This window comes from Oreochromis aureus, linkage group 3 (genome assembly GCF_013358895.1).
Source record: "Oreochromis aureus strain Israel breed Guangdong linkage group 3, ZZ_aureus, whole genome shotgun sequence".
NCBI lineage: Eukaryota > Metazoa > Chordata > Actinopteri > Cichliformes > Cichlidae > Oreochromis > Oreochromis aureus.
Window position 1 is genome coordinate 45,389,666 of NC_052944.1, and position 24,579 is coordinate 45,414,244.

At 38.8% G+C, this 24,579-nt stretch overlaps 2 protein-coding genes across 2 annotated transcripts in view; both read left to right on the forward strand.

Annotated features, from left to right (window-relative positions):
- LOC120439390 (zinc finger protein 771-like) overlaps window positions 1–24,579 on the forward strand; it is an 844,755-nt gene that overhangs the window by 426,672 nt on the left and 393,504 nt on the right. The window lies entirely within an intron of this gene.
- LOC120433800 (microtubule-associated protein 11-like) overlaps window positions 9,403–24,579 on the forward strand; it is a 187,138-nt gene continuing 171,961 nt past the window's right edge. Inside the window, exon 1 of the mRNA XM_039600696.1 lies at window positions 9,403–9,497. Coding sequence (XP_039456630.1) covers window positions 9,403–9,497 — 95 coding nt within the window. The remainder of the gene's footprint in view (window positions 9,498–24,579) is intronic.

Consider the following 24,579-nt stretch of genomic DNA (forward strand, 5'->3'; position numbering starts at 1 on the left):
CAAGCAATCCAAGTGCTCTTGTTCCCTTGTCGCATCACCGCTTTTTGTTTCCATTTCAGATGCTCTTGCTTTTTATAATTTCTTCACTCTGCTTGCTTTCTGCATAGCAGGGCAAAGTGGTGTGTAGCTTACGATTCATCAGCAGTTCTGCAGGGGATAAACCACAGTCAAGAGGAGCAGTCCTGTAGCTCAGCAGAGCTAAATAAGGATCTGATTGACTGTCTGTAGTCTTCTTCAGAAGCTGCTTGATGATATGCACTCCTTTTTCAGCCTTGCCATTTGCCTGTGGATGTTGAGGACTTGATGTGACATGTTTAAAGCCATATTCTCTTGCGAAATTCTGCCAATCTTTGCAATTATAGCAAGGACCATTGTCACTAATGACAGTTTCTGGTATTCCATGCCTGGAAAAGATAGACTTCACATGTGTGATCACATTATTAGCAGTTGTACTTGTAAGCAGAGCAATCTCAGGAAAGTTAGAGTAATAATCTATCACCAACAGATAGTCTTTCCCATTAAAATGAAATAAATCTGTTCCTACTTTCCTCCATGGCGCTGTTGGAAGATCAGGAATCATCATGGGTTCTCTTGCCTGTCTGCTCTGAAACTTGTTACATGTTTCACACTTTCCAATCATGGTCTCAATGTCTTTATTAATACCAGGCCAGTACACAGTGTCTCTAGCCCTCCTTTTACACTTTTCTATTCCCAGGTGTCCCTCATGTATTCTTTGAAGTATCAGCTGTCTCAGACTATGTGGTATCACAATCCTATTGCCTCTCAACAGCAGTCCATTTACCACATTGAGCTCTGATCTAACATGATAATACTTTGAACAAGACCCTTTGGGCCAGTCTCCTTGGATATTGTCCATCACCGTTTGCAGCTCCCTGTCTGCAGCTGTCTCCTCACATACTTGTTTTATCTTTGTGTCAGACACTGGCAGAGACTCCACTATCATATTAACATGATCGTCTACTTCTGTCTCAGTGGAGCTCGCGTGACACACCTGTGATGCTCGCGACAGTGCATCTGCTAAAGCTAAATGCTTGCCTGGTGTGTATATCAAGTCAAAGCTGTACCTCTGCAGTTTCATCATGAGACGTTGAATCCTCGGCGACATCTCATTCAGACTTTTCTTAATGATTGACACAAGAGGACGATGATCTGTCTCAACTGTAAAGGTAGGAAGACCATAAACATAACAGTGAAAATATCAAGTCCATATGCCAGCCCAAGACATTCTTTCTCAATCTGAGCATATCTGGTTTCAGACTCAGTCATGGATCTAGAAGCATAAGCAACTGGTTTCCAGCTCCCCTCTTCAGCTTGAAGTAAAACAGCTCCAAGCCCATCCTTTGAGGCATCTGTTGAGATTTTCAAACTCTTAGTTGGATCATAATATGCAAGCACTGGGCGCGTTGTCAGTGTGGTTTTAAATCATTCCATTCCTTTTCATGCCTCGCTGTCCATTTAAATTCTATGGAATCACGAAGTAACTCCCTTAGAGCTGATGTTCTCACTGACAAGTTAGGTATGAATTTTCCAACAAAGTTTATCATTCCCATCACTCTGAGCACACCTCTCTTATCTGTCGGGCGTGGCATTGTTGCGATGGCTTTTATTTTTCTTTCATCTGGCTCAATACCTCCAGCAGAGAATTTGTCTCCCAAAATGTTATTTCCTTTACACCAAAATGACACTTCTCATGATTTAACTTTAATCCATCCTCCCTCACCCGTTGCAGCACCTTCACCAGTCTTTCATTATGTTCTTGTAGGGTGGAGCCCCAAATAACCACATCATCAACATAACAGCGAACACCTTGTAATCCCTCTAACATGTTGTCCATGGCACGATGAAAAATCTCAGATGCTGAGATTATGCCAAATGGCATTCTGAGGAATCTGTACCTGCCAAAAGGTGTATTGAAAGTACAGTATTTTGAACTTTTCTCATCTAGCTTTATTTGCCAAAACCCTGTGCTGCATCTAGCTTTGAGAAGTATTTGGCACCTGCCATTTCACTTCCAATCTCTTCACGCTTTGGTATCTGGTAGTGCTCACGCTTTACGGCTTGATTTAAATCACCAGGGTCCATGCATATTCTCAAATCATTGTTTTTATTCCTTTTATCCACACACACCATTGAGTTTACCCACTCAGTTGGTTCTTCCACTTTTGTAATGACCTGCAACTGTGACATCCTGTCCAGTTCTTTCTTTAAACGGCCCTTCAGTGGAGCTGGGACTCTACGTGGTGAATGGATCACTGGCTCTGCATCCTCTTTCAGCTGGATACTGTAAGTGCATGGTAGACATCCCAAACCTTTGAAGACATCCTCATAATGCTGTACAATGGAGTCAACTGCGCCTCGCTGTCCACTTGCTGCTTCTGCACAGCTGATGTGATACACTCTTTCTACTAGGTTTAATCTTTTGGATGTCACGCCACCCAGCAGTGATTCACAACCTTCTGGAACAACATTAAACAATACATCATAATCTTTATGTTTTATTGTCACTTTAAGTCTGCATTGACTGTTAGATTTGTGTTGTTGATTGTCATTTATGCTTAGAAATATTTACTCATATATGCTTAGAAGTATATAATCATTTGTAGACTGAAAGAATGTCTCATCCTAGGAGGTCTGTAACAACTCTGTGTAGCATGAAGAGGGGAGTGCGTTCACTCCTCTTCAGAGTGTTCTGGCATAGATCACACACCTCCTAGGAGAGGTCGTATCTTCTCTTGCTGATATATGGTATAGCAAACACACGTATATCTGTTTGAGTCTAAGTGCCTTTTGTTTAGATGGACGGCTCTGGGGAGTCTTCCTGGGGTCACAGTTTGACCCCCCCCCCCACACACACACGGTATTCTTTGTTCACATGTATACCTATGTCATATGTTAATGAGCCTATGCATATTCATGGAACCACAATAAAAGAGCAGTGTTACGGAAGAGCGGACGAGAGCAACTGGGGTCAAGCGAAGGAACGGCGCCTGTCCAGTTCTCTCCCGTGCACGTGAAACATAAAGAATGTTGCCTACTCGTGTCTTGCTTGCTGTGTTATTACATTGCCTTCAACGTTCCAGCGAATAGGTTTAAGCTACAAACCTATCATTGACCACTACTTTCAATATTCTTTGCATTGTAGTCTTTTAGAGGCACTCCTTTCGTTATTATTTTGGGCTTTGGTTTCATAGCATTGATCTCTGTCATGCTGATTAGGTTTGCCTGTGCACCTGTATCAATCCTTAGTGCCACCAAAGTTCCTTGTATTAGGAGTGAAACAATCCACGTGTCTTCATAATCTGAGCGTCGCTCACTGTCTTCTGCTACGTTATGCTCACTTTTTACATCCTCAAGTGACACTATGCCCACAAAGAAAGTCTCGCTTAAATCAGTCTCTTCAACTACATGTACCGATTTGGGTTTGGCTTTCGACAGACATTGTTTGGCAAAATGATTTTTTCCATTGCATTTCAAACATCTTTTGCCATAAGCTTGACACTGTCTCGGTTCATGTCAGCCACCACATCGCTTACAGGAGTACACTGTATCCTCTTTGCTGGACTTCTGCGACATATTCTTCCTCATTTTCTTTTTAACCACAGCTATTTTTGCACTATTCAATTCAATTCAATTCAATTTTATTTATATAGCGCCAAATCACAACAAAAGTCGCCTCAAGGCGCTTTATATTGTACAGTAGATCGCACAATAATAAATACAGAGAAAAACCCAACAATCATATGACCCCCTATGAGCAAGCACTTTGGTGACAGTGGGAAGGAAAAACTCCCTTTTAACAGGAAGAAACCTCCAGCAGAACCAGGCTCAGGGAGGGGCGGGGCCATCTGCTGCCACCAGTTGGGGTGAGAGAAGGAAAACAGGATAAAGACATGCTGTGGAAGAGAGACAGAGATTAATAACAGATATGATTCGATGCAGAGAGGTCTATTAACACATAGTGAGTGAGAAAGGTGACTGGAAAGGAAAAACTCAATGCATCATGGGAATCCCCGGCAGCCTACGTCTATTGCAGCATAACTAAGGGAGGATTCAGGGTCACCTGGTCCAGCCCTAACTATATGCTTTAGCAAAAAGGAAAGTTTTAAGCCTAATCTTGAAAGTAGAGATAGTGTCTGTCTCCCGAATCCAAACTGGAAGCTGGTTCCACAGAAGAGGGGCCTGAAAACTGAAGGCTCTGCCTCCCATTCTACTTTTAAATACTCTAGGAACAACAAGTAGGCCTGCAGAGCGAGAGCGAAGTGCTCTAATAGGGTGATATGGTACTACAAGGTCATTAAGATAAGATGGGGCCTGATTATTTAAGACCTTGTATGTGAGGAGCAGGATTTTGAATTCAATTCTGGATTTAACAGGAAGCCAATGAAAGGGAAGCCAAAACAGGAGAAATATGCTCTCTCTTTCTAGTCCCTGTCAGGACTCTTGCTGCAGCATTTTGGATTAGCTGAAGACTTTTCAGTGAAGTTTTAGGACATCCTGATAATAGTGAATTACAGTAGTCGAGCCTGGAAGTAATAAATGCATGAACTAGTTTTTCAGCATCACTCTGAGACAGGATATTTCTAATTTTAGAGATGTTGCGCAAATGGAAGAAAGCAGTCTTACATATTTGTTTAATATGTGCGTTGAAGGACATGTCCTGGTCAAAAATGACTCCAAGGTTCCTGACAGTATTACTGGAGGCCAAGGTAATGCCATCCAGAGTAAGAATCTGCTTAGATACCATATTTCTAAGATTTTCAGGGCCGAGTACAATAACCTCAGTTTGATCTGAATTAAGAAGCAGAAAGTTAGCGGCCATCCAGCTCTTTATGTCTTTAAGACATTCCTGCAGTTTAACTAATTGGTGTGTGTTACCTGGCTTCATGGACAGATAGAGCTGCGTGTCATCTGCATAGCAGTGAAAATTTATGCTATGTCTTCTAATGATGCTGCCTAAGGGAAGCATGTATAATGTAAACAGAATTGGTCCTAGCGCTGAACCCTGTGGAACTCCATAATTGACCTTAGTGTGTGAAGAGGACTCTCCATTTACTTGAACAATTTGGAGTCTATTAGATAGATATGATACAAACCACTGCAGTGCAGTACCTGTAATACCTACAGCATGTTCTAATCGCTCTAATAGGATATTATGATCAACAGTATCGAACGCTGCACTGAGGTCTAGCAGGACAAGCACAGAGATGAGTCCACTGTCAGAGGCCATAAGAAGATCATTTGTAACCTTCACTAAAGCTGTTTCTGTGCTGTGATGAGCTCTGAAACCTGACTGAAACTCTTCAGATAAGCCTTTCCTCTGCAGATGATCTGTTAGCTGTTTGACAACTACTCTTTCAAGGATTTTTGATATGAAAGGAAGGTTGGAGATTGGCCTATAATTAGCTAAGACAGCTGGGTCTAGAGATGGCTTTTTAAGTAAAGGTTTAACTACAGCCAGCTTGAAGGCCTGTGGTACATAGCCGATTATTAGAGATAGGTTGATCATATTTAAGATCGAAGAATTAATTAATGGCAGGACTTCTTTGAGCAGTTTTGTAGGAATGGGGTCTAAAAGACACGTTGATGGTTTGGAGGAATTAATTATTGAAGTTAACTCAGAAAGATCAATTGGAGAAAAGTCTAACTTAACATTGATGGTACTAAAAGTAGCTGTAGATAATATTACATCTGTGGGATGATTATTGGTCATTTTTTCTCTAATGATAAAAATTTTATTTGTGAAGAAGTTCATGAAGTCATTACTAGTTAATGTTAAAGGGATGGTTGGCTCAGTAGAGCTCTGACTTTTTGTCAGCCTGGCTACAGTGCTGAAGAGAAACCTGGGCTTGTTCTTATTTTCTTCAATCAGTGACGAATAGTAAGATGTTCTGGCTTTGCGGAGGGCTTTCTTATAAAGCAGCAAACTATTTCTCCAGGCTAAATGATGATCCTCTAAATTTGTGACACGCCATTTCCTCTCCAGTTTACGAGTTATCTGCTTTAGGCTACGTGTTTGAGAATTATACCACGGAGTCAGGTACTTCTGATTTGAGGCCTTAGTTTTCACAGGAGCTACAGTATCCAGAGTCGTACGTAGTGAGGAGGTAAAATTATTAACAAGATAATCGACCTCTGTTGGAGTAGCGTTCAGATAGCTGCTCTGCTCTATGTTGGTACAGGGCATTGAAGATGATAACAGTGGGTGGATTATATTCTTAAACTTAGTTACAGCACTTTCAGAAAGACATCTACTTTGATAAAGTCTACTCTCCACTGCTGTGTAATCAATTATTGTAAATTTAAATGTTATCAGGAAATGATCAGACAGCAGAGGGTTTTCAGGAAACACTGTTAAATGTTCAGTTTCTATGCCATATGTTAAAACAAGATCTAGAGTGTGATTAAAGTGGTGGGTGGGTTCTTTTACATTTTGAGAGAAGCCAATTGAGTCTAATAACAGATTATATGCTGTGTTGAGTCATTTTTAGCATCTACATGGATGTTAAAATCACCCACAATAATTATTTTATCTGAGCTGAGCACTAAATCAGATAAAAAGTCTGAGAAATCAGAGAGAAACTCTGTGTAAGGCCCAGGTGGACGATAGATGATAACAAGTAAGACTGGTTTCTGAGTTTTACAGCTGGGGTGGACGAGGCTAAGCATCAGGCTTTCAAATGAATTAAAAGTCTGTCTTGGTCTTTCGTTAATTAATAGGCTGGTGTGAAAAATTGCTGCCACACCGCCCCCTCGGCCTGTGCTTCGAGTACACTATCATGTACTGCAGTGACGCTTGTCTCATTAAATGTCCTTGCATGCTGCAGGGCTAACTCACTTGCATGACTCAGTCTTTCTGCTTCATCTAGAGTCAGTTTGGAATCTCTGAGCAGCCGTTCTCTAGTCCGTTTATCATGGATCCCATACACAATTCGATCACGAACCATAGAATCTTTCAGCTCTCCAAAATCACATGACTGTGCCTTTAGCTTCAAATCAGTCACAAAGCAATCAAAAGTCTCTTCTGGTTGCTGCGTCCGAGATCGGAAAACATACCTTTCATATACTGTGTTCTTCTGTGGTGAACAGTGTGCATCAAACTTTTCAACCACTTTGTCGTACTTATTCCTGTCACCAACTTCCTCAAACTCAAACGTGTTGAAGACTTCAATGGCTTGAGGACCAGCTACCGTGAGCAGCAATGCAATTTTCCTGGCATCAGGTTTAGAGTCCAGTCCCATGGCAGCCATATACAACTCAAACTGCTGCTTAAAACACCACCAGTTGCTGTCCACATTCCCCACCAGTTTCAGTCCTTTCTGTGGTTTCAAACTTTCCATCTCAAACAGAACTTTGAACTGCTATCGCTTCCACTCTTCCACTTTTACTCCTGGTACCATGTGTTGTCTTCGTAGCACTTGTTAAAAATAACACAGCATCCACTTATGCTTTGCAAGCTACTGCTCCAAACATTTTATTGACACAATTCATTCCTTCACACTAGTGGTGGGCGGATCGATCCAAATATCGATAGTATCGATCCCAAGTCGGCATCGGTATCGGATCGATACTAGCCTGGTGAGATCGATTCTTTACTTTGAGTTCTGCTTGTTTGCTATGGTCTAATACGCGGGCGGTATTCCACACATAGCATGAGGCGCCTACTTAACATTATTCAGCACTCATCTTTGTTTAACCCTGAGGCTCTAGTCATCTCACTTGATGCTGAAAAGGCCTTTGACCGTCTGGAATGGCCGTGTCTTCTTTTCACACTTCAAGAATTTGGTTTAGGTGACAACTTTGTTAAATAGATCCAGATCCTTTATACTTCCCCACTTTCGGCAGTGATTACCAATGGTTATAGGTCGGACAAGTTCAGTATTGAACGTGGCAGTCGGCAGGGCTGCCCGCTGAGCCCCTTGTTATTCGCCCTGGCTATGGAACCCCTTGCCACAGCCACTAGGAAGGATACTGCTATTGAAGGACTCTGTTTGAACAATTCTTAACATAAGATTTCACTTTATGCAGATGACGTCTTAATTTTTCTAAATTCTCCTGCTCACTCAATTCCTAGATTAGTTGCGTTAATTTCCCAATACGGCTCCTTCTCAGGCTACAAGATCAATTTTTCTAAAAGTGAGGCTTTGCCCCTCTCTGTTCTAAATAAGGTTGATCCAAACATTTCTCAGCCTTTTCGTTGGTCTCCCTCCGGTTTCACTTATTTAGGAGTAAAGATTTCACCGAATCTAAAAGAAATGTTTAGTCTGAACTACACCCCTTTAATTCAGACCATCAATCGCGATTTGGATAGGTGGTGCAGCCTCCCTCTGTCTCTCTTAGGTCGTATTCATCTGGTCAAGATGAATATCCTCCCTCGCCTCTTGTATTTATTCCAGATGTTACCGCTTGCTCTGTCCAAAAAGGTTTTGTCAAAATTAAATGGTTCAATTATCTCTTTTATATGGCGTAAGAAAAGACCTAGACTGAGATACAGTTTTCTGACCGTCCTCAAGGGTAGGACAGCAGCTCGTGCACACACGGACACAAAACGTGGACTTTTATTACTTTTTTAATTGTATTTTCCCAAATCTGGATCTCTCCCAAACAACAGCTACCTGTCTCAGTATTAAGTGAAACAGCAGCCGCTTAAACTAAAGCAGCTACGTGTAATGTTGATCATTAACGATGTCAGACGCCACACAGTTAAGCGCCATGATTCATCACTAAATAATGAGATACGTGGTTTCAAATCCCTTTTGTTATTATTGTCAATATTATATTGACATTTTTGAGTGTTTCTTAGTTTTAAGCACGTGTCTAATTTTTCCCCGCATAGTTAGTCAAGTAAGAAATTTGTTGTCAGGACGTTGGTCGTTGCCTAACATAAACCCAAACAGGTTTAAATACGGTTTAAATGCCCCAGTAGGGGGCAGCCCACCGGGGTTTAAATAGGGTTTAATCACTTGTGACTCGCCACTATTTGATGTGAGAGCTTAAGTAGCCTCTTGGATGTGAGGTGAAACGTCTTCAAGAAACTTAAAGAAGCTGGTTGCTTTCCGAGCTCCTTAGAATTATCCATCACGCAGTCCTGCCTCATTTTTGTGTGATCAAAGTAAACGTCTGTCACGCTACCTTCATCTGATTTTTACTGCATTTTAAACTTGTTCAAATTGAACGCAGGAAACAAAATGAATATACACAATATACAATACTATTCTGTTAAACATACCAAAAATGGGGAATTTGAATGGTCCAGAAAACTGCGTCAAGTTAGCAAAACACCAAAATGATGCAATTGTACCTGGAAGTACAATAAGCTCATAAACAGCTAATGGTTAGTGGGTAACTTTTTCCTCAGTGATGAACTGCAGCTCACAGGACACAATGTGTGTCAAAGATGTGAAGATTCTTCCAAACTATAACTCGTCTTACCTTCCCATGATGCCTGATGGCTCAGTTCTCGTAGTCGACGACGTCTGGTAAGTACATATGCACTCGGTGTGCAAATGCTTTGTAAGCAGGGAAGTAATTGTGTGGATGCTTTAAGCATCCACACTATTGAGTTCCTGTTTCTCTTTATTCTTTATTATTGTGTGGATGCTTTAAGCATCCACACTATTGAGTTCCTGTTTCTCTTTATTCTTTATTGTGTGGATGCTTTAAGCATCCACACTATTGAGTTCCTGTTTCTCTTTATTGTGTGGATGCTGGTTAAGCATCCACACTATTGAGTTCCTGTTTCTCTTTATTCTTTATCTTTATTATTATTCCGGTGTTTCCGTGCGTTTTTCGCCGTGGATCTACTTCCACAATTTTCAGCCGATTTTCACCGTTCAAATTTTAAACTATTCTGCTAATTTTTCCCTTTCCGGCTATATCTTTTGGTATTTTATACTATTATACTTTTTAAAATATTAAGCTTTTTCCTTTAATTTGTCCCATTGGAAATGAATGGGAAACTTCTGCAATTCTGTTAAAACTTACTTGTTTTTGAAACTGAACTACTTCCTCATACTTTCGCCTAGAATAACCATTCAAACTTTAAAATGTTCACAAATTATTGGGCTATTCATGTCTGATTCAGCTTTTTCATATCTGTTACCATTTTCATCTTATCCCTCTTCAAGTTTTGAGTTTCATCTTTGTGATTTTTAACAAAATACATGTGTTGTTATGGTTGCTATGCACTTGGTTTCCAGTGTGCCACTGTAGGTTTCGCAGTCTTCTCTTCATTTCCGAACAACTTCTTGCTACTTGCTCAATTTTCACTCAACTTCCACAATTTATACATCAAAACGTAGGTATTATTTTGCTGGCTTTCAGAAAATGTCACCATCATTGTTGTGAGATTTATAGAATTTTGGCAAATCTCCTCAGACCAACACAAAGTCGGAAAACTCTCCATAGAAAGTCAATGGAGAGTTTGTTCAAAATCACCGCTTGATTTCTGTAATGAGAGGCATATTCGAATCGCCATATCTCCTCAACAAAGCGACGTTAAAACATGAGGCTTGTCCCAGTATATCTTCAGACACTCCTGATGCTCACAATTCAAGAATTTCTTTCTCACCTATTACCGTTCGGAAATGAGTTAGACTTGTTTGAGGGTAGGAAATTAGTCCTTCGCTCAGATTTCTTCAGATTTCAAACTCTGGAAATGATGCACTTTTTCTCTCGTCATATCTTTTGATGGATTTCCACAGAGACCTGAAAATTTCCATGACTGTTCACCAAAGCCTGCTGTCTCTTACGGTGAAAAAATGATATTGATACTCCAAATAGATTTAGAGTTAGAAAGCGTTGTTTGAGGGCAAGTAAAGGCAGTTTTGCTTTGTTCTACTCAGTTATGGTGCATTAGAAGTCAAATATCTTTAATAATTCATATTTTAATGATAAATTGTCAACACTTTAAGATTCCCCGATCTCTTCTGAACAAAGCGGTGTAAGAATGACCGTTCTAGCCCCTACGGTTAGGAAATTATGGTCATTTGTTTGAGGGGAGTCATCATTATGAGAAATAGACTGCAAAAATCCTGTGTCTCTCTGTGCTGCGTGCACCTGTTTTGGCGGGAAAAAGTGCACAGGCTCTCTGATTGGTGGATTCAAATTCAGCACCTCCCAGGCTGCTTGACTGAGCTAGAAACTTACTTCTCACTCCCTGTGTGTGTGTGTGTGTGTGTGTGTGTGTGTGTGTGTGTGTGTGTGTGTGTGTGTGTGTGTGTGTGTGTGTGTGAGAGAGAGAGAGAGAGAGAGAGAGAGAGAGAGAGAGAGAGAGAGAAAGCTTTTATGGGATGATCTCATTGTAAGATTCAAAATCAATATATTTAGACTGGTTGACTGAATTGGATCTTGTGTGTGTGTGTGTGTGACAGGAGAGAGAGAGAGAGAGAGAGAGAGAGAGAGAGAGAGAAAGCCTTTTATGGGATGATCTCATTGTAAGATTCAAAATCAATATATTTAGACTGGTTGACTGAATTGGATCTTGTGTGTGTGTGTGTGTGTGTGTGTGTGTGTGTGTGTGTGTGTGTGAGTGAGTGTGTGTGTGTGTGTGTGTGTGTGTGTGAGAGAGAGAGAGAGAGAGAGAGAGAGAGAGAGAAGGCTTGTTATGGGATGATCTCATTGTAAAATTTAAATTCAATATATTTAGACTGGTTGACTGAATTGGATCTTGTGTGTGTGTGTGTGTGTGACAGAGAGAGAGAGAGAGAGAGAGAGAGAGAGAAAGCCTTTTATGGGATGATCTCATTGTAAGATTTAAATTCAATATATTTAGACTGGTTGACTGAATTGGATCTTGTGTGTGTGTGTGTGTGTGTGTGTGTGTGTGTGTGTGTGTGTGTGTGTGTGTGTGAGAGAGAGAGAGAGAGAGAGAGAGAGAGAGAGAGCCTTTTATGGGATGATCTCATTGTAAGATTCAAATTCAATATATTTAGACTGGTTGACTGAATTTGATCCTGTGTGTGTCTCTCTGTGCATGTGTGTTTCCATATGTGTCCATATTTGTGATTGTGTGGCTGTTATATATATTTTTTGCCGATTCTTTTTTCCTTTCACAATTACATTTGAGGGACCCTTAGCATGTTCAGGATTTTTCAGCTGTCCATTTTGCTTTTCCAATTTTTCTATTTAAGTTATTACTATTGTGCTAAGTCATAGCATTTCTGCTGCTTTTCAGTATTTATTTTATTTCAGTAATCATACTATTTCTGCCATTTTATAGGATTTGTACTTAATATAGTATTTCTACTTAATTATAGTATTTCTGCCATTTTATAGGATTTGTGCTAAATATAGTTTTTCTGCTAAAAAATAGTATTTCTGCCAAATATAGTATTTTTGATTAATTATAGTTTTTCTACCAAATCATAGTACAGTTTTACTGCTTTTTATATGGCTTCTAAGACAACCAATCATATCTGAGGCCTGGCACATTCAAATTTGCGTATTGGGGCCTTCATGGCTTCTAAGACAACCAATCATCTATGTCATATATCTTTAATATTTCATATTTGTATTTTAAATGGTCAACATTTCAAGATTCCCCATCTCTTCTGAGCAAAACGGTCTAAGAATGACTGTTTTAGCCCCTACGATTAGGAATTTATGGCTGTTTGTTTGAGGGGAATCCTGACTATGAGAAATAGACTGCAAAATCCTGTCTCTCTTTGTGCTGCGTGTGTAAAAGCCTGCAGTTGGTGCACCAGTTTTGGTGGGAAAAAGCACACAGCCTCTCTGATTGGTGGATTCAAATTGAGAAGCTCACAGCTGTTTGACTGACCTAGAAACATGCTGTTAACAGCCCCTGTTCACTTGCTGCTGCTGCTGTGTGTGTGTGTGTGTGTGTGTGTGTGTGTGTGTGTGTGTGTGTGTGTGTGTGTGTGTGTGTGTGTGTGTGTGTGTGTGTGTGAGAGGAGGGAGAGAGAGAGAGAGAGAGAGAGACACACACAAAGACCTTTTTTAGGGCAGCATCTCATTGGTGGATAAAAATATAATATATTCAGACTGGTTGACTGGCATAGACTGTGTGTTTGTCTGTGTTTGTCTCTCTCTGTACATTTGTGTAATCATATTTGATTTTCTGTGTATTTGGTGATTTGTGTATCCATATTTGATTTTGTGTATCTGTTGGCTGTTCTTAGTTTTTTTTCTAAATGTATTTTTGTTTTATTTTTCACAGGTGAACAACAAATAGTTTTCAGCGGACTTAACCATGTTCCTTTTATTCAGCTTATCATTTTACCTTTCCAATATTTTCCCTTAAGTTATTACTTCTGCTCAATCATAGTATCTGTTCTCAATCATTGTTATTTAGCTATATTGTAGGATTTCTGCTAAATCATAGTATTTCTACTATATTACATTTTTCTTTCTAAATATAGCATTTCTGCTATAGAATAGTATTTCTGCTATGTTATAATATTTGTGCTAAACTGGAGTATTTTTTGCTAAAACATAGTATTTATATAAAATTAAAATATTCATAGTATATTACAGTGTCTCTGATAAATCACAGCATTTCTGCTATGTTGTACTGTTTTTCTAAATCATAGTATTTCTGTAATGTTTAAGAATGTTTGGCTAAATATATTCTTTCTGTTATCTTATACAATTTCTCCTAAATTCTTGTATTTTTGAGAAGTGATTATGTTTCTGAGAAGTTACAATGTTTCTGCTAAGTTCTGCTATGCTATTGTATTTCTGCCAAGTATTATGTTTCCTCTAAGATATTGCAGTTCTGCTAAGTTACTACATTTTAGCAACGTTCCTTTGATTCTGCAAAGTTTTTACAATTTCTGCAACTTTTCAGCTTTTTCAGCTAGTTTTAGCTGACAGCTTCAGCATTACAGCATCCACACTGCATTTTCGCAGGAAATGCAAATTTTTCTAGTTGTGTGGATGCCCTAAAAGGGCTTCCACACTATTGTTTTCCTGTTTCTCTTTCTTCTTTATTATTATTCCCCTAGTTGCTTCCGTACACTTTTTGGCACTTAACTACTCCCACAGTTTTTATCCGATTTTCGCCATTCAAACTTTAAAAAATTCTGCTATATCTGCTAATGCCGGCTATGACTTTTGGTGCTCATAACTTCTATACTTTTTGAGATATTGAATTTTTTTTGCAATATTTTTTGCCCATTTCTGCCATATCATCAGTGGCCTCACTGATTTTCCTTGCCAGGTTGACCTGTGTTTTAGCTCAGTGAGATGAGCATCCGTTCTCAGACTGGAAGGCCCGGGTTCAAATCCCGCTTATGGCAACATTTCTTTCAGTTAACAGTTAAACTTTTTTAACTCAATTTCAGCTTTTTCACCCCTTTTCAGCAAAATTTTCAGTTTTTTCACCCCTTTTCAGCACAAATACCAGCTTTTTCAGATGTTTTCAGCAAAAACCTCTTTTCAGCAGAATTCTGCTCATTCACCTCTTTTCAGCAGAAGTGCTGCTGATTGAACTCTTTTCAGCAGAATATTCAGAATTTTCACTTCTTTTCAGCCCAAATTCTGCTTATTCACCTCTTCTGCAAAATTTTCAGCCTTTTCACCTCTTATTAGCACAAATCTCAGCTGTTTTCAGAAAAAACTTTTGAGGAGAAATTCTGCTGATTCATCTCTTTTCAGTGCAACTTTCTGCTTCTTTACCTCTTTTCAGCAGAAATTCTGCTGATTCACCTCTTTTCTGCAAAGTTTTCAGCCTTTTCACCTCTTATCAGCACAATTCTCAGCAGCTTCTGCTAATTTCAGCAAAATTGTCCGTCTCTCCACCTTTTCTTTACGAGAATGACTATGGCTCAGGGAAATGAATAGCCGCCGTGAGACCAGGAGGGCCAGGTTCGAATCCTGCTCAGGGCGACGTTTTTTTTTCACCACCACCATACAACATTTTGCAACTTTTCATCTTTTTCAGCTTTTCAGCAGACAGCTTCAGCATTAAGGCATCCACACAGCATTTTCGCAGGAAATGCAAACTTTTTCTAGTTCTTTATACTTTATTCTTCTAGTTGCTTCCGTACGTTTTTCGCCGTGGATCTACTTCCACAATTTTCAGCCGATTTTCACCGTTCAAATTTTAAACTATTCTGCTATTTCTGCTAATGTCGGCTATGACTTTTGGTATTTTCTGCTCTTATACTTTTTAAAATATTAAGATTTTTTCCTTTAATTTGTCCCATTGAAATGAATGGGAAACTTCCAAAATTCTGCTAAAACTTACTCTTTTTTGAAACTTAACTACTTTCTCATACTTTCGCCTAGAACAACCATTCAAATTTTAAAATGTTCACAAATTATTGGGCTATTCATGAATGATTCAGCTTTTTCATATCTGTTACCGTTTTCATCTTATCCCTCTTTAAGTTTTGAGTTTCATCTTTGTGATTTTTCACAAAATACATGCGTTGTTATGGTTGCTATGCAGTTGGTTCTAAGTGAGCCACTGTACCTTTGGCAATTTTCTCTTCATGTCCGAACAACTTCTTGCTACTCGCTCAATTTTCACTCAACCCACACAAATTATACATCAAAATGTAGGTATTTTTGCTGGCTTTCAGAAAATGTCACTATCATTGTTGTGAGATTTATAGAATTTTGGCAAATCTCCTCAGACCAACACAAAAGTCGCAAAACTCTCCATAGAAAGTCAATGGAGAGCTTGTTCAAAATCACCGCTTGATTTCTGTAATGAGAGGCATATTCGAATCGTCATATCTCCTTAACGAAGCAAAGTTAAGACATAAGGCTTGTCCCAGTATATCTTCAGACACTCCTGACGCTCACAATTCAAGAATTATTTTCTCACCTATTACCGTTCTGAAATGAGTTAGACTTGTTTGAGGGTAGGAAATTAGTCCTTCGCTCAGATTTCTTCAGATTTCAAACTCTGAAATGAACCACTTTTTCTCTCGTCATATCTTTTTAATGGATTTCCACAGAGACCTGAAAATTTCCATGACTGTTCACCAAAGCCTGCTGTCTCTTACGGTGAAAGAATGATATCGATACTCCAAATAGATTTAGAGTTAGAAAGCGTTGTTTGAGGGCAAGTCAAGGCAGATTTTGCTTGCCTCTACTCAGTTATGGTGCATTAGAAGTCAAATATCGTCAATAATTCATATTTTAATGATAAATCGTTAACACTGGAAGATTCCCCCATCTCTTCTGAACAAAACGGTGTAAGAATGACTGTTCTAGCCCCTACGGTTAAGAAATTATAGCCATTTGTTTGAGAGGAATCCTCACTATGAGAAATTCACTGCAGAAATCCTGTCTCTGTGCTCTGTGTGTGTGTAAAACGGCTGCACCTGTTTTGGCGGGAAAAACTACACAGCCTCTCTGATTGGTGGATTCAAATTTAGCAGCTCCCAGGCTGCTTGACTGACCTAGAAACTTGATTTTCTCTCCCTGTGTGTGTGTGTGTGTGTGTGTGTGTGTGTGTGTGTGTGTGTGTGTGTGTGTGAGACAGAGAGAGAGAGATAGAGAGGGCGAGAGAGAGTTTTTATGGGAGCATCTTATTGTATGATTTAAATTCAATATATTTGGACTGGTTGACTGAATTTGATCCTGTGTGTGTCTCTCTGTGCTTGTGGGACTTTTGCAGCTGTCCATTTTGCTTTTCCAATTTTTCTATTTAAGTTATTACTATTGTGCTAAGTCATAGCATTTGTGCTGCTTTTCAGTATTTGTGCTAAATACAGCATTTCTGCTAAATCATACTATTTCTGCTATTTTATAAGATTTGTGCTAAATACAGCATTTGTGCTAAATCATACTATTTCTGCTATTTTATAGGATTTGTACTTAATATAATATTTCTGCTTAATTATAGTATTTGTGCTAAAACATAGTATTTCTACTAAACGCAGTATTTCTGGGTAATCATAGTATTTCTATGTATTCCTGCCAGTTCCTCAGGAAGCCAATCCTCTGTGAGGACTGTAATTTTCAAATTGACATATCAAGTCATGCACGGCTTCCCAGCCAGCCAATCATATCTGAGTCCTGGCACATTCAAATTTGAATATTGGGACCTTCATGGCTTCTCAGCCAGCCAATCATATCTGAGTCCTGGCACATTTAAATTTGAATATTGGGACCTTCATGGCTTCTCAGCCAGCCAATCATATCTGAGTCCTGGCACATTTAAATTTGCATATTGTTGCCTTCATGGCTTCCCAGCCAGCCAATCATATCTGAGTCCTGGCACATTTAAATTTGCATATTGGGACCTTCGTGGCTTCTAAGCCCACCAATCATCTATGTCATATATCTCTAATATTTCATATTTTTATTTTAAATGGTCAGCATTTCAAGATTCCCCTATGTCTTCTGAATAAAATGGTCTAAGAATGACTGTTTTAGCCCCTCACGGTTAGAAATTTATGGCTGTTTGTTTGAGGGGAATTCTCACTATGAGAAATAGACTGCAAAAATCCTGTTTCTCTCTGTGCTGCATGTGTAAAAGCCTGCACTTAGTGCACCAGTTTTGGCGGGAAAAAGCACACAGCCTCTCTGATTGGTGGATTCAAATTGAGAAGCTCACAGCTGTTTGACTGACCTAGAAACATGCTGTTAACAGCCCCTGTTCACTTGCTGATGCTGCTGTCTGTCTGTCTGTCTGTCATTTAAATTCAATATATTTAGACTGGTTGACTGAATTTGATCCTGTGTGTGTCTCTCTGTGCATGTGTGTTTCCATATGTGTCCATATTTGTGATTGTGTCACTGTTATACTTTTTTTTGCTGATTGTTTTCATTTAACAATTACATTTGAGGGACCCTTAGCATGTTCAGGATTTTTTCAACTGTCCATTTTGCTTTTCCAATTTTTCTATTTAAGTTATTACTATTGTGTTGAGTCATAGCATTTCTGCTGCTTTTCAGTATTTGTGCTAAATGCAGCATTTCTGCAAAGTCATACTATGTCTGCTATTTTATGAGATTTGTGCTAAATACAGCATTTCTGCTAAATCATACTCTTTCTGCTATTTCATCAGATTTGTGCTAAATATAGTGTTTCTGCTATTTCTGCCAAATATAGTATTTTTGATTAATTAGGGTTTTTCTACCAAATCATAGTACAGTTTTACTGCTTTTTATAGGATTTTTAGAGGATATTTATATTGCTTAACATAGTATTTCTGCTTTTCATAGGATTTGTGCTTAATATAGTTTTTCTAAAAAATGTAGTATTTATGCTTAATCATACTATTTCTATATATTTCTGCCAGGTCCCCAGGCAGCTAATCCTCTGTGAGGACTGATACATACAAATACATATCAGGGCCTGCACGGCTTCCCAGCCAGCCAATCATATCTGAGGTCTGCCCTTTCTTCTCTCGTCATATCTCAGCGACAGATGTACAAAGAGCAATGCAAATCACAGTCAAAGTACACCAAAGTACGCTGATTCACCCAGTACAAGAATTATGCTTCTAGTCCACCTAGTTTTTGAGTTACACGACGTTTTGTAACTCCAAAAATCGGCGTTTTTCGCCTGTCACCGCAATCTAATTCTGACTGCTCATCACCCTGTTTTCCAGGCGCTCACTCTCTTTCCCAGTGGCGCAGTTGGTAATGACACAGGTCTGCAACCCAAAGGTCGTGGGTTCAATTACACCTTGGGCAACATGTGTTTTTTCCCTACAAATTAATACACTATCACAGACCACTAATTCATATTCATTATTTATTACAATTCTGCAAACTTTTATGATTTTAGCAGCTTTTGTAATATGGACCTCAGATTCTTGTTAACACTCCATGGCACAAATACTGTTCCCTTTAGGCTCTGTGTGTGTGTGTGTGTGTGTGTGTGTGTGTGTGTGTGTGTGTGTGTGAGAGAGCGAGAGAGAGCCTTTTGATGGGAGCATCTTATTATATGATTTAAATTCAATATATTTAGACTGGTTGACTGAATTTGGTCCTGTGTGTGTCTCTCTGTGCATGTGTGTTTCCATATGTGTCCATATTTGTGATTGTGTGACTGTTATACTTTTTTTTGCTGATTTTTTTTTTTCATTTAACAATTAGATTTGAGGGACCCTTAGCATGTTCAGGATTTTTCCAGCTGTCCATTTTGCTTTTCCAATTTTTCTATTTAAGTTATTACTATTGTGCTAAGTCATAGCATTTCCGCTGCTTTTCAGTATTTGTGCTAATTACAGCATTTCTGCTAAACCATATTATTTCTGCTATTTGATAAGATTTGTGCTAAATATGGTATTTCTCCTAAAAAAAATAGTATTTCTGCCAAATATAGTATTTTTGATTAATTATAGTTTTTCTACCAAATCATAGTACAGTTTTTTTGCTTTTTATAGGATTTGTACTTAATATAGTATTTCTGCTTAATTATAGTATTTCTGCCATTTTATAGTATTTGTGCTAAAACATAGTATTTCTACTAAATGTAGTATTTATGCTTAATCATACTATTTGTATATATTTCTGCCAGGTCCCCAGGCAGCTAATCCTCTGTGAGGACTGATACATATAAAATTTACATATCAGGGCCTGCACGGCTTCCCAGCCAGCCAATCATATCTGAGGTCTGCCCTTTCTTCTCTCGTCATATCTCAGCGACAGATGTACAAAGAGCAATGCAAATCGCAGTCAAAGTACACGAAAGTCCGCTGATTCACCCAGTACAAGAATTATGCTTCTAGTCCACCTAGTTTTTGAGTTACATGACGTTTTGTAACTCCAAAAAACGGCGTTTTTTGCCTCTCACCACAATCTAATTCTGACTGCTCATCACCCTGTTTTCCAGGCGCTCGCTCTCTTTCCCAGTGGCGCAGTTGGTAATGACACAGGTCTGCAACCCAAAGGTTGTGGGTTCAATTACACCTTGGGCAACATGTTTTTTTTCCCTACAAATTAATACATTATCACAGACCACTAATTCATATTCATCATTTATTACAATTCTGCAAACTTTTATGATTTTAGCAGCTTTTCTAATATGGACCTCAGATTCTTGTTAACACTCCATGGCACAAATACTGTTCCCTTTAGGCTCTGTGTATGTGTGTGTGTGTATCAATATTTCTCCCATTTTAATGTATTACTCCTCCATAATTGTATTTCTGTTAAATCAAAATGCTAAATATAGCATTTCTGCTATATAATTGTATTACTGCTATGTTATAATATTTGTGCTAAACCAGAGTATTTCTGCTGAAATATAGTATTTCTGCCAAATGATAGTATTTCTGTCAAATTACAGTATTTGTGCTAAAACATAGTATTTTTTTTTAAAAATTTCAATATTATTAGTATATTACAGTGTCTCTGGTAAATCGCAGCATTTCTGCTATGTTGTACTGTTTTTCTAAATCATAGTATTTCTGTAATGTTTAAGAATGTTTGGCTAAATATATTCTTTCTGTTATCTTATACTATTTCTCCTAAATTCTTGTATTTTTGAGAAGTTATCGTGTTTCTGGTAAGTTACAATATTTCTGCTAAGTTCTGCTATGCTATTGTATTTCTGCCAAGTATTATGTTTCCTCTAAGATATTACAGTCCTGCTAAGTTACTACATTTTAGCAAAGTTCCTTTGCTTCTGCAAAGTTTTTACAATTTCTGCAACTTTTCAGCTTTTTCAGCTAGTTTCAGCAGACAGTTTCAGCATTACAGCATCCACACTGCATTTTCGCAGGAAATGCAAATTTTTCTAGTTGTGTGGATGCTTTAAGCATCCACACTATTGTGTTCCTGTTTCTCTTTATTCTTTATACTTTATTGTGTGGATGCTGGAGGCATCCACACTATTGAGTTCCTGTTTCTCTTTATTCTTTATACTTTATTGTGTGGATGCCCTAAAGGGCTTCCACACTATTGAGTTCCTGTTTCTCTTTATTCTTTATTCCACTATATTATTCTAGTTGCTTCCGTACACTTTTTGGCACTTATCTACTCCCTCAGTTTTCAGCCGATTTTCTCCGTTCAAACTCTATACTGTTCTGCTCTTTCTGCTCTTTCCGGCAATGACTTTTGGTGTTTATTACTGTTATACTTTTTAAAATATTACACTTTTTTCCTTTAATTTGTCCCATTGAAATGAATGGAAAACTTCCACAATTCTTCTAAAACTTGCTTGTTTTTGAAACTTAACTACTTTGTCATACTTTCACCTAGAAACTCCATTCAAACTTTAAAATGTTCTCAGATTATTGGGCTATTCCTGTCTGATTCAGCTTTTTCAGATCTTCTACCGTTTTAATTTTATACCTCTTTAAGTCTTCAGTTGCAAAATTGTGATTTTTCAGAAAATACATGCGTTGCTATGGTTGCTATGCAATTAAGTCAGAGTGAGTGCTGGTCCGTTCTGAATTTTCTCTTCATGTCTAAACAACTTCTTGCTACTCACTCAATTTCCACTCAACCCCCACAAATTATACATCAAAACGTAGGTATTTTTGCTGGCTTTCAGACAATGTCACTATCTTTATTGTGAGATTTACCGTTTTTTCGCAATGTGCCTCGGAGTGACACAAGGTCTGACAACTCCCCATTCAAAGTCTATGGGGAGGTTTTGAAATTCAGAGCTGAAATTCTGTAACGGGAAGCATTTTCAAATCGCCATATCTCTTGAACAAAGCAAAGTTAGGACATGAGGCTTGTGCCAATATATCTTCAGACACTGCTGACACTCACAGTGGAAGCAGTTTTACAATTATCTTACCGTTGAGCAATGAATTACGTTTGTTTGAGGGTGGAAATCTGTCCTTCTCTCAGTCTTCAAACTCTGGAAATGAAGCCGTTTCTTCTCTCGTCATATCTCCGCGGCGGAGGTAGAACGAGCTATGAAAATCGCAGTCAAAATACACCAAAGTCCGCTGATTCACCCAGTACAAGAATTATGCTGCTAGCCCTCCTAGTTTTTGAGTTACACGACGTTTTGTAACTCCAAAAAACGACGTTTTTCGCCTCTCACCGCGATCTATTTTCTGACTGCCCAAGTATGTCTTTCAGACCGCCGCCCCCTTTCCAGGTGGCGCAATCAGTAATGACACGGCTCTGCAGCTCAAAGGTCGTGGGTTCAATCCCACCTTGGTCCACGTTTTTTTTTTTCACTACAAATTTATACACTATCACAGACTTGTAATTTATATTGCTAATTTATTACAATTCTGCAAAGTTTGATGATTTTAGCAGCTTTTCTAATATGGACCTCAGATTCTTGTTAACGCTCCATGGCAGAAACAAGTACACAGCCTGATGAAGCAGACTGAGGCAGTACCTCTGATTGGTGAATTTGAGCAGAACCAGGTTGTTCTTTCATTTCATTTCTTTATCTATTTCACACATGGTTCAACAGTGTTTCTTTTTCTACATACAGAACCTTCTGCCTCTTTTCAGCAGAAATTCTGCTCATTCACCTCATCTCTTGTGTTGGAGTGCCCTCTTGTGGCGCCTTTTGGGTAGTGCCTTAGTAAACGTGAACACTGCAAAGAAGTGGTATCAGACTGGTTTGTAGTGGAGGAATTTGTTGCCAGTTTCTTTCATCTTTAATCCGTATTCATGTTGTAATGTAGTAACTTTTGTGGCACAAATACCACAATATGGCAGAAATACCATGTTTTGTCACAAATACTTTGATTTGGTATACTTTAGCTTCTCCACCACTTTTCAGCAAAATTTTCATTTTTTTCACCCCTTTTCAGCACAAATTCCAGCTTTTTTTGGCGGTTTTCAGAAAAAAAAACTCTTTTCAGCAGAAACTCTGCTGATTCACCTCTTTTCAGCACAACGTTCTGCTTCTTTGCCTCTTTTCTGCAGAAATTCTGCTGATTCACCTCTTTTCTGCAAAATTTTCATCCTTTTTGCCTCTTATCAGCACAGTTCTCAGCAGCTTCTGATAATTTCAGCACAATTGTCAGTCTATCTACCTCTTCTTTGTGAGAATGAGTTTGGCTCAGTGAGATGAGTAGCTGCCTTGAGACCAGGAGGTTCGAGGGGAATCCTGAATGTGAATGTAAGAAATAGACTGCAGAAAACTTATACCTCTCTCTGTGTCTGTGTGTGTAAGGGCTGATTACAGCAGGTGCAGCTAATTTAACTGACCTAGATATACCAAGCCCAGACTCTTAACAGCCTCTGTTCCCTTTAGGCTCTGTGTATGTGTATGTGTTTCTGTGTCTGTATCAATATTTCTACCATGTTAAAGTATTACCCCTCCATAATAGTATTTCTGTTAAATCAAAGTACTTCTACTACATCTTAGTACTTCTGCTCAATCATAGTATTTCTGCTAAATCATAGTATTTTTGCCAAATCATGGTATTTGTGCCAAAGCATAGTATTTCCACAAAATAACAGCATTTCTGCTATGTTATATTATTACTGCTCATAGTATTTCTGCCAAATCACAATATAACTGCAAAATAAAGGTTTTTGAGCCAAATCATAGTGTTTGTACTAAATCCTAGTAATTCTGCTCAATGATAGAACTTCTGCTATGCTGTAGTGCTTTTTGCTGGATTATAGTAATTCTGCTAAGTCAAAGTATTTCATGTAAATCATAGTATTTCTACCAAGTCCCAGTGTTTCTGGTTAACGCTCCATGGCAGAAACAAGTACACAGCCTGATGAAGCAGACTGAGGCAGTACCTCTGATTGGTGAATTTGAGCAGAACCAGGTTGTTCTTTCATTTCATTTCATTATTTATTTCACACATGGTTCAACAGTGTTTCTTTTTCTACATACAGAACCTTCTGCCTCTTTTCAGCAGAAATTCTGCTCATTCACCTCATCTCTTGTGTTGGAGTGCCCTCTTGTGGCGCCTTTTGGTAGTGTGCCTTAGTAAACGTGAACGCTGCAAAAGAAGTGGTATCAGACTGGTTTGTAGTGGAGGAATTTGTTGCCAGTTTCTTTCATCTTTAATCCGTATTCATGTTGTAATGTAGTAGTACCACAATATGGCAGAAACACTATGTTTTGGCACAAATACTTTGATTTAGTATACTTTAGCTTCTTCACCCCTTTTCAGCAAAATTTTCAGCCTTTTCACCCCTTTTCAGCACAAATTCCAGCTTTTTTGGCTGTATTCAGAAAAAAGACAACTCTTTTGAGCAGAAACTCTGCTGATTCATCTCTTTTCAGCGCAAGTTTCTGCTTTTTTGCCTCTTTTCTGCAGAAATTCTGCTGATTCACCTCTTTTCTGCAAAATTTTCAGCCTTTTCACCTCTTATCAGCTTCTGCTCATTTCAGCAGAATTGTCCGTCTCTCCACCTCTTCTTTGTAAGAGTGACTTTGGCTCAGGGAAATGAATAGCCACCTTTGAGCAGAAATTCTGCTGATTCATCTCTTTTCAGCGCAACTTATTGCTTCTTTACCTCTTTTCTGCAGAAATTCTGCTGATTTACCTGTTTTCTGCAAAATTTTCAGCCTTTTCACCTCTTCTCAGCACAATTCTCAGCAGCTTCTGCTCATTTTAGCAGAATTGTCGGTCTCTCCTCCTGTTTTTTGAGAGAATGAGTTTAGCTCAGTGAGATGAGTAGCTTCCTTGAGACCAGGAGGGCCAGGTTCAAATCCTGCTCAGGGTGACGTTTTTTTCACCACCA